Source organism: Drosophila sechellia, chromosome 2L (assembly GCF_004382195.2).
Source record: "Drosophila sechellia strain sech25 chromosome 2L, ASM438219v1, whole genome shotgun sequence".
NCBI classification, from domain to species: domain Eukaryota; kingdom Metazoa; phylum Arthropoda; class Insecta; order Diptera; family Drosophilidae; genus Drosophila; species Drosophila sechellia.
Window position 1 is genome coordinate 7,317,638 of NC_045949.1, and position 10,758 is coordinate 7,328,395.

The window sequence follows — 10,758 nt, forward strand, 5'->3', positions numbered from 1 at the left end:
GTTGGGGCCAAAAGTCAGTTACCGCTGCAGATTATGTTGCAATGTGGTGAAGTGGAGCAAGCAGAAGTGGGTCAAGCCAGCCCTTAGCTTCGAAATGGGTCTCGGCCAGCATTCTCCATTTGAGTTCATCAGTGAAATTCAAGCAGCATATGTCAGCCAGCAACACAGTCAGTGACGTAGCAACCAGCTTGTTGTAGTCAATTGGCTTACGTTACGTGAATACGTAACGTACTGTTTAAATGCAATTGAAATGCCTTGAATATTATATTATTGCATAAAAAATACGCTTTAAAAATTGATTTTACTGCGAGCTGGAAAACTTTAATTTATTTATCATTTGTACGTAAGGACACTTTAGGTTAAAATTGAATTGATTAATGTGCATAAATAATTTTAATCAATCGCCGAGATGAATGGAATGTAAATGATTTGTTGAATTGGAGCTGGTGTCGTCCATGTGATGCGTGAATCGAAACTGTATGAGTATAATGAGGTAGCAAGTGGCAGCACCAGTAATCTGCAAATATATTAACTTAAATAAATAAAATATTTAACTACTTACAACAATAGTTCACCGTAAAAATCAGTGTGCGATCCAGACGAAAAAGTCCTGCGGCTGTGAAAAGGACCTTCCGATGCGATAGTTGCAAGGACAGTCGGAAAAGCCGATCTCTAAGCGCTGGATCATCGGTGATATTGAGAATCTTGTGAACTATAGCTGCAGTATAGCTGCTATGCAAAATAGTCCGACTGCTGCCCTCCACGATCAGCACGATGATGACTATATACCAGATGAGCTGCATTAGAAAGAAAGCAAAGAACTCATCGGCCTCAAAAACATCCAGTCGTTTGGGATTCAGAATGGCCTCCAAAATGTAAAAGTCATCAAAGAGAATGAATAGGAAGGATATGGCTATGATTCCAAGCAGCGGATATGTAAAGTATTCCTCGATGGTCTGGCAAATGTCGCAGAGCAGGTTGTGAATGTTGGACACCTGCTTGATTGCGTATTCCGGATTGAGGCGTATTACGGAGGTAACACTGTACCGCTTCATTGGCGTGCTAATCAAATTTCGCAGGCGATGAGAGTAGCGTCTGTGATTGACAACCGAGTGCATGGGCGAGAGTTCCAAGGCGCTTAATTGCTCAATATGGGCATCCAAAATATCCTGCAGGATCTGTCAAAGATAAAATTTTTATCATAAGCTAGTTCTTAAACTTAATAACACACATTCAACTGGGGCTTTAACACTTCGCTGTTTATAAGCATGTGCATTGAAAAAGTATGCTACACAAATTATTCACTTCAAGTTGGCAAACTATTTAACTTGGAAGGGAGTTTGTGATTTAATCCATCGCATCTTTTTCCATACATAATGCCACTGCATGCGCAATAAAGTCCCATGACACTCACTTCGTTTAACATACTAAACCGGCTCCTGGCCAAGTCCGTGGTGCAAAGAAACTTGAAGACCATCAGACTGATATTGATGTGCGGCAGGGCGAAGGTTGTGAAAGTCACAAATGAGGGCGATATGGTGGCACTGACCAGCAGGCTATAGCTCACACACAAGTAAATGACGTTGAACAGCAGCATGCCCAAGGATATGAGAAAGCTGGACAACAGTATCATTCGGTAGTCCAACTTCATGCCCAGCCTCACAAATATCTCGTCCACCACTATGTTGTTCTGTATTATGCTGACCAAACGTTGCCTCTTGAACATGGCAAATCCGAAAATAGTGGACATTGCCAGGATGCCAGTCAGGCGTAGGGTTCCATCGCTGAATCTGGTGATATTGGTCTGGAAGAAGTAGCCTATTATGGAATCTCCCTCCATCACGGAGATACCAAAACACAGGACGAAGAACAGGAAGTGCACTATGCCGGCGAAGAAGGAGAACTTCGATGTTTGCACCTCCTTGCGGGGATTCAAATTTAAACGAAATGGAGCCAGGCCCAATAGCGATATGAAAGTTAAGGGTCGAAGTGCCTGGAACACATTGTCCGCCTGGGAAAAGCGCTCCCACAACTTAAAGGCCATTGATAAGACGTTTAATATGGTTTATTTAAATTTCGCTGGAGGTGGAACGTCCGCTCGACTCGCGTATTTTCCGCCAACTGACAACGGAAGTCTTCGCCGGCTGATGATGATGATTACCTTTGTGTAAACTCGAGACACGGCTGATATATCATATATCAAAATCGTTAAAGCGCTGACACACACCTTCGCACTCTTAATAGACCAATATCAATAGTAGCAAATATTTAATTAACCTTAAGCGAGGGGGAGGGTTACGGGTGGTCAAGGTCATTTACATACAAGTTCAACGAGTTCAACGGAATTCGTGACATGTCCATTTTTTGCCAACTAAATGTTCTACACATTTCACACATTCTACACATTACAATTGGCAAACAATTTACGACACCCATTATGGTAAACGACCAAGCAAAGTGGCCCATAGGCCCAATTTTTGGGCGGTACTTGCTACTAATTAGTTGATGGACCGCAACAAAGGGTTGCTTTCGCTTGTACGATAATTTGTTTAACTTACCAACAGGTATTTACGCGAAAAACTGAACTGATATGACAAGAACATATATATTATGACTCGAAGATTCAGTTACTTTAGCATTTTTGTGTCAAAGCGTGGTGTTGATTATAATAATCTAAAATTTTATTTCTAATTGTTACAATTTTTAGAACACAGAAGGTATACTAGTTTCTGAAGTTTCTCATTACCAATTTAAAACACTATCTATGTAACCGATTAAAAAATTTATTTCCAATCGTTGGTTCATATTGACAGAAAACACTTTTTTAGCAACAACAATATCATTTACAAAAAATACACATTCTGTTGGACGTATTCTATACCATTTCACCGGCTCCATCGACTTCCTTCGATTTCCATCCCCCATCTAAAGCGTATGATTCGTCATATTATTGAAGGTCTCACAGCAAGAGCTGCCATTCCCATAGCCATTGTTGGGGGAATTGGATGTGAACTGCAGCAAGATGATGAGATAAGTGGTCAAGGCCCCGCTGATCTGTTGTAAATGATTGTTTCATTAGGGAAATGTCGAAAATATGTAGACATGTGTAGCAACTAACCGTGAAATACAAAGTGCGGTCGATGTTGAACAGACCGGCAGCGGTGAAATTAATTTTGAGATGCATCAACTGCATGGAGAATTGCTGCAGTTTCTCCTTGACCTCAGCACTTTTGGTTTTATTGAGTAGGGAGTGCACTATGCCTCCAGTTTTCTCGCTCTTCTTGATGGCGCGATTACTTCCCTCGACAATCGAAATAATGGCGATTAGATACAGGATCATTTGACACGAGAAAAACGTCACAAATTCCACAGTTTTGAACTTGCTTTCGCGCTTCGATTTTCCCAGCAGGGTCTCCAGGACATAGTACGCATCGAAAACGATGATCAGAAATGCTATGGATATAATGGTCAGCAGTTGGTAGGTAAAATATTTGTTGGCCGTGGCAGCGGCCTCGCAAATGAGATGATGTATCTCCATGGACTCCTGTATAATCTCTGCAGGATCCTTTGTTACAATGGTGTACATGGAAAATGAGTTCAGACATTGTAGAGAACGCTGTTTTTGAGTCACTGCCTTGAGGCTTCGGGTGTCCCATTGATGGGCTAGGTTCTTCAACACCTTTAAGTAGAAATAAATAGGAAATATAAGTTGAAATATTAGAAATGTCCAACCAACTTAACCTCGTTAAGAGCACCCAGATATATGCGTAATTTTATCATTACATTTCCAGCCAGAAAAGAAATCGCGCACACGATAAAATGTGGTGAAAAATAACTAATCACCGCTGAGATGGAAAATGTGGCCGTGTCTCTCAAACCGATCATCAGAAAACTACAGGTTATATATGCCACCATACTGCCAACCAGGATCATAACCAATCGATTCATTTTCTTATTAGCTGCAACCTGCTGCATTGCCACGCCCACGCGTGGAAACGCCTCCGTCTCAAGTCCATCGAATAGGGCCAGCAGTTTCAGCAATTCCTTCCGGTTCAGCAGCGATATAAGTAAAATGGCAAATATTCCCAGCATTCCGTTGATCTTTTGCAAAGCATCTATCACATTCGATATGTCCGTAAGGAAAAAGTTGGACATCAACGTATCCCGATTGACGGCACCGTAGAATGAGTTGCCCATATATATGGCCATTCGTATGATGATGTTGATGTAGCCGATGTAGGAGGATGTTAGTTTTCCTCTGCCTTCTGAAGATATGGTCACGTAATACGGCACAATTCCGAGGCAAAGTGCCATGAATGTTGTCAGCCGATAGCAGGTGTATACGTCGTGAGGTCGGTTGCCCGATTTCCCAACCATTCGCCTAAGGAGCCACATGGTGTATGGCTGCTCAATGAAGTCATTGTGTCCGTGGAATACGCAAAATGGGATTACAATCTCACAACGCAAATGAATTGCGAGGCTCATAAAACGACGGATAGTGTCAATAGGTTATACGAGGGATATATATTTAATTAGCTGAAGAGCTAGTGCTTTGCGAGGTTTAAAGGCTTTAGAGTGGCTTAGTGAGCTTAGCGGGGAAATTCAGACTTTAAACAAGCAAATGGTTTCTGTTGTTAAAGATTAAGTTTCACTTCAGCTTAACCCACCTGATTCAGCACAATGAAATGTTGCCAAAGACGATGTAAAGTAGCGTTAAACAGCATAACAATGCTTAGTAGAAATATTTGGGGCACATAGAACGCCACAATTGCTGTGTAGATGGGTCGCACATCATTTCCCAACAGCATCCAGTTGGAACTAATCAAATAGCCCAATTGCACGCCATTAATGAGAAAGATCTGTAGAAGTCTCAATCGCATAATGGCGGGATAATTGAAGCATACGCCCAAGTTGAGAAACCGATCATCTATACAGGATATACGATCCCATATACGGATCAGCAATCTAACGCGAATGCTGCTGCAGAGGAACAGTATCGACATTCCAGTCATGCCGATGAATTTTTGCAGTGAGTCTCCCATTTGAGATATTTCGGATTTGAAAAAGTAGCCAACAATACTCTGCTGTTCGATGAGAGCGGCCAAAAAGCAGTAGCTGAAGAAACTCAACTGAAGAAAAGCATTCAGATAGCCGATTTTACTTAGATGAAACTGCCTCTCACCAGCCTGACCCCTCAAACGAAAAGGGGTCAAACCGAGTAGATAGGTGTAGAAAAGTAAGGTTTGCTCGGCTCCGAAAGCATCTCGAGGTTTGAAAAGATCACAAAAGAAAAATGACATTTCTTCAACGTATTTTTGAAATATTTGTAGTATGTATTAAATGCGTTGCATTGTTGCCGAAAAAGAAAGAACTCCATCAGAGTCCAGTTCAACTTGCTTTTATAGCGCCGCCGGATACAATTCATCAGTGATTGGCTTTTAAAGTATTTATGATCCACACCTTGAACGTCGTGGCGGTTTAATAGTGTCTACTTTTCGCCGTTGACAGGTCAGGTAATGTAAACCCGTCCATCAGCCACCGACAAAATTCTCATTTAATGGTAGTTTCTGCGGTTTTCCAGCGTTATGAAATTATAAAGTGGGAGTTGATGTCCTCCGGTTGGCGGGTTCACGGTCACTGTTTGTGTGGGCTAATTAATTTAATTGAATCAACTGAATGAAATTGAAAACACTGGCGTACTAAATGGAAAAATATTATGTCGTTACTATTTTAGTGTCCTCATGGGAAATACACAATTAAAGCTGCTAACTAGGTGAATAAATAGTTGCTAAACGATACGAATTTGATTGTAATGGTTTTGATTATTAATACATATAGTGACGTATTTGGGTGGTCCAAACCAGCTGAGATCCAAAGAATAAAGTCGTGAAACTATTTCTCCTAAAAACTATTTTTTATTTCTTGGCGTTGTCCTTAGTCAACTGACGGGACATTAGTTCGACTCAAAAATAAAACAACAATTTTACTATATATACTAAGAAGGACAAGGAATAATTTGTCACTCTGTGGAAAACAAAACAAGGTGTTCCATCTTTCTTTCCACCAATCTGTCCTACGGTTAAGTGCCGCCTTTGTAATAGGAAATCCCTTACCTTATTGACCATCACCAGTCGCATCTCCACCAGATAAGTGAAGCAGCTGAAGACCGCTATGGAAATGGCGATGACCGTGTGCTGGATGAGGAAGGTGAAGTGCAGGGCCATGGTGGGCGCCACTTGCGAGGAGTAGAGAACCGAGAAGGTGCCGCCGGTAAAGATCACGTTTACGAGGAACATGGAGATCAGGACCATGTAGCTAAATCGCAACACCTTGCTGTACATGATCTTCACTCCCACCGTCTGGAGTTGCACGTCCATGGTGTGAAACTTCTGGAGGCATCGCTCCAATCGATGGTTTGGTACAAAGGCCGTCAGGTAGATTACAGTAACTCCAATGAATCCACTCACTATCTGCATCAAATCCCCGAAATAGGTGATGCGAGACCGAAAGAAGTAGCTGGCCACCGATTCGCAATTGTTATAAATCGTAAGGCTATAGGCAAAGACAAACATGGCAATGTGCATGATTCCATTGATGTAGCCGAAAATGGTTTTCTTGATGGCTCTCTTGCCGGTTTTACTATCGCAACTAATGTAGAAGGAGGTGAGTCCGTGGATGTAGGTCACATGGAAAACCGGACGCAGGCACTCGTACAGCTGTTTGGCGGTAAAAAATCGCCGAAATCTACGACGCAAGGGCTGGCATAGTCCGGAAGCCACTTCTATGTCCGGAGTATCCGTTGGATTCACCGGCTCCTTGGCCGTTTCAATGTCCATGACCGCTTCGTTCGAGCTTCAACCGGCGACTGACGCCAGGGACCGCAAATGATTTGCATTTTACCAGGAGTCGTCGGACCAGGAAATTTGTGGGTGGGTTTGGAAAAGTAAATAATTTTCCCATTTTTATATGTACCTCGGGTCTAGACAAGCTGTTGTCCGCTTATGTTTAACCTATTAGCTCTAGCTGTTGCATTTTAATTAATGGCGCAACCCGCCGGGGAATTATTTCCCCAGGGCAATCCAACGATTTCCCCACGTTAAGGGAAGTTTTCCATGTCTATATCCCTATTTAGATCAATGAGTGACCAGAGACCCTCTTAAGCCAAATTAATTTCACGGCTTCCGTGAAGAGCGACAATGAATTTATGTCAATTGTTCGAAAGGCTTTAGTATTTCATGTCCTGCGTGTAGATGAGATTTGGTTAGTTACGTTGGAATTATGGCCATTATTAAAGACATCGGATATTACTCATTCGTTTTATCGGTTATGAGGGTCATTGACATTTTCGGTTGGTTTAGGCAATGCGTAGAAGTAAGAAATATTGTTGCAAATTTATGATAAGCACAGTTCCCAGAAGCCTTGAAATTGAATCATTTCGTATTCGAAACAGCAAAGTGGGAAGAGAAATTACATTTTTGTGAATGCGAAATGGCGTCTTTGTTGTGGTCATGTTATACTTTGAAGTACTGAACGGATTGTGTATTTGTTGATATTATTAAAAAATAATGGAATAGAATGCAGTAGTGAGCAACTGTTAAATTAATTCAAGCGCCTTGACGTAGACAACACATTTTAATCGAATGATTCACATGCCCTATAGAGAAACTTAATCCATTGCCGAGCAGACCTTGTTGATAAAACAGTCTAGGCTGTGTTATTTGCTAACGTAATTACTAAACATGTCTAGTGGAATCATAGCAAATAATCTAGTTTGATGAGAGTGTGCGGTATGTAACCATGGCTTTACATAAATTAATTTTCCCGCCTGATTTGTGGTTGAGTAATAAAAGCGATGATAGCGAGTCCCCCACTAGAATCCAAGTCACGCATCCCAGACGCGCTGTCTCCACCTGCTGCAGGTAATTATTTACCTGTACTTGCTGGTCGTACTGATAACCATTACCCCCACTCACCTGATTGATGATACTGAGGCGCCGCTCGAAACTGAAGGCAATCACGCAGAACAAACATATCGCTATGGAGACAACCGAATGTTGCAGAAAAAATGTCATACAAACGCAGAACGAAGGTGTGACATCCAGGGAGACGAGCAGGCGGAAAACTCCAACGAAATAAACACCCAGGATCAGTATCTTGAAGATCAGTAAGAGTAACGAGTACCGGAAAATCCTCGAGTATTTCACGCGTATTCCAATGTTCGAGAAGTTCGTATCCAAGCTGTGTAGAATGGTCAGGGTGCCCAAAAGCTTGCAGCGTTTTAGGATTGCCGAAGTATAAATCACAGCCCCAGCTATCAAACCATTAAAGATCTGCAGACGATCCCCGATTGTGGAGATTTCCGTGCGGAAGAAGTAACCCACAATGGATTCTCCCTGCCTCAGGGATGATATGTAGCAGAATCCACAGAGGCAGATGTAAATGAAGATGTTGAAGACGCCGAAACAGGACATCTTCAAGTAGGATTCCCCCATCTTTCGTCTGACCACATGAAATGGCGTCAGTCCGTATAGAAACGTTAGGAAGAACAGTGGACGCAGTGCCTCGTAGACCTGAGAGGATATAAAGTATTTGCGCACCCGACGCAGGGCGGACATAGTGGCGAAATCGAACTAATGCACTCCGGAAGCGGAAATGAAAACAGAGCACGGCGTATCCCACAACCGTTCGGTTGAAAGTGTCAACGCGAACTGGCTGGTGAATAGGAAAAATGGCGATGAGAAAGGCTAAAAGCTAAAGGATAATAAAAGGACGGGGGGTCGCGTGAAGTGGGCGAAGAGGGGATATAAAAACGAAATGCCGGCTGGCGAAAGCTCATTATCATGTTGTCTAGGACTCACAACAGCAAGTGGCGGGCAATAGCAACAAGTGTTATCGTTTTCTCACTCTATCAAGCTGCCAGTGATGACTTTGAGAAATTTTATGCACACAAACAAATAAAATGGATATAAATTATGTTAATAAAAATTACAAAATAAGAATAAGTGAGTAATGCCTATATCTTGGGGGTACATGGAAAGAAAATCACAACGAATTTGGCTAAATGTATTTGCTAGAACCCTATGATAGCATCATCAGCATCAGCATCACCGTGTCCTTGAAAACGAATACGCCTTGAGTTTAATTCAGTCGCTAGACTTTAAAGATATTCCCCCGTCAAGAGCTTGAGCATCCATGCGAGTTTGCTTCGTGACGAGCAATTCATTGTCTTCATTATCAAGAGACACTCGAGTAATCGCATATCTGGTCACACTCGGTGACTGGGTGGATATGGTAATGAAGGTGAAGGATATCAATGGGGAATCGTTCCTGGCCATAGCTTTAGCCATAAGCTGATCAGATTTCTCCACTCAGCTTACTCCTTGGGCCCAGGGAACGAGGGATTACACTGATTGACAGGTGATATATGATGATTGGATGGCTGGTTATTCGCTGTAGATGAACTGAGTATACTCACTACACCGTATTGTGTTGAGACTCGTGTGCTTATCTGGGACAAATGGTTCCTCATGAAATAGCCAATCAGACTCTCGTTGCTCAGGTTAATGTAGCTGTAGCAGTAGGCGAGCAGCAGCCAGCGCAAAATGGCATTTAGGAATCCATACCAGGACTGCTCCAAGGAAGTTTCCCCCAGCGCGTTTCGCCTCACCAGAAACGGTGTGATGCCCAGAGCAAAGGCAATGGCCACCAACAAGGAAATGGAGCCATAGCAATCACGGGCGCTCGACCAGTAGCGGAATCGTTCTCGGCAGCGGAATCGTCCTTGCTCGAATCCGAATAAATTACGCTTCCTCGTCAAAATTTGAGTTGGATTCATTTCGCTGACGTGCATAGCTTATCGCAGATTAAATTGCGGAGATATGGTAATTGCTGTTGTTCGCTGTGCAGCTATGGCAAATGTTATCTAACGGAATGATATCCTAATCTACATTCGGTCAATTAATAACAAAGCAAATAAGTAATGTGCATAGAACCCCAGTCAACACGCTTTTGAAGAGGTGGAACATGTATATTCCGAGAATAGTGAAAGGAGAATTCTTTTCTTAAAGCTTGGAGAGTAAGCGTTTCGAAATCCTATTATAAAAACCGAGTTTATCATAATATTATGTTAATAATATTTATGTTAGAATGCAGCAAGACAAAAGTCCACATTAACGAAACTGCGCATAAACAAATTCAAACAAGAGAGCGGGCCACCAGTGCCGCCATCATCTTCATCTGCTGCCAGTAAACTCAACAATGCAAACGAGATTGCGTAATGAACCCCCCCGACCTAATGAGCTCCCAGTTTCGAGCACTCGACTCCAACCCAACTTCGTGCCACAATGCAACAAATAATGTGGCTGGCTGGCTCAGAATTTTTGTCGCACAATTTGGCTAACAACCGCCAGTCGAAACAATAACAAGAGTGTCTCCCCCGAAATTTTGCGTTTTTGTTTTTAGATTTTCTATGACAATGGCGCCGGCGTTAAATGTTTATTTTTCACACGTGCAACGCAATGCAACGCTAAGTATGTGCTACAAAATGATATACGAAAGTGAGAATTTGCAAGTGAAATACCTAAATCGATTTATAGTGAAAAGAAAAGGTTTCAGGCGAATTGAATTTCCGTTGGCTTTGCATTTAAAGCAACCTGTTTAAAAATAAAGCAATTATTTTTAAAGTCTGCAATAACTTACCAATTGATATTTCTTTTTCGTTCCCGCGTTTAACCTTTTAATAAAATGTAATTATTTATT

The 10,758-nt window shown here is 42.1% G+C and overlaps 2 protein-coding genes across 5 annotated transcripts; both read right to left on the reverse strand.

Moving 5' to 3' along the window:
* Positions 1-397: 397 nt before the first annotated feature.
* Positions 398-2,044, reverse strand: LOC6611534 (putative gustatory receptor 28a). The gene is made up of 3 exons (XM_032727447.1): positions 1,415-2,044; positions 576-1,178; positions 398-517 (listed from the first exon to the last, which is right to left on the reverse strand). Exons 1-3 carry the CDS (start codon positions 2,042-2,044, stop codon positions 398-400), a joined length of 1,353 nt encoding a protein of 450 aa, XP_032583338.1.
* Positions 2,045-2,767: 723 nt separating this feature from the next.
* On the reverse strand, positions 2,768-8,630 carry LOC6611535 (putative gustatory receptor 28b). 4 transcript variants are annotated; one of them, XM_002036038.2, is made up of 3 exons: positions 7,974-8,630; positions 3,119-3,679; positions 2,768-3,054 (listed from the first exon to the last, which is right to left on the reverse strand). In XM_002036038.2, exons 1-3 carry the CDS (start codon positions 8,613-8,615, stop codon positions 2,926-2,928), a joined length of 1,332 nt encoding a protein of 443 aa, XP_002036074.1. In that variant the 5' UTR covers positions 8,616-8,630; the 3' UTR covers positions 2,768-2,925. The 4 variants fall into 4 exon arrangements, with proteins under 4 accessions (XP_002036074.1, XP_032583361.1, XP_032583362.1 ...); XM_032727470.1 differs by lacking the exon at positions 7,974-8,630 and adding an exon at positions 6,114-6,840; XM_032727471.1 differs by lacking the exon at positions 7,974-8,630 and adding an exon at positions 4,668-5,356.
* Between the last annotated feature and the right edge of the window lie 2,128 nt (positions 8,631-10,758).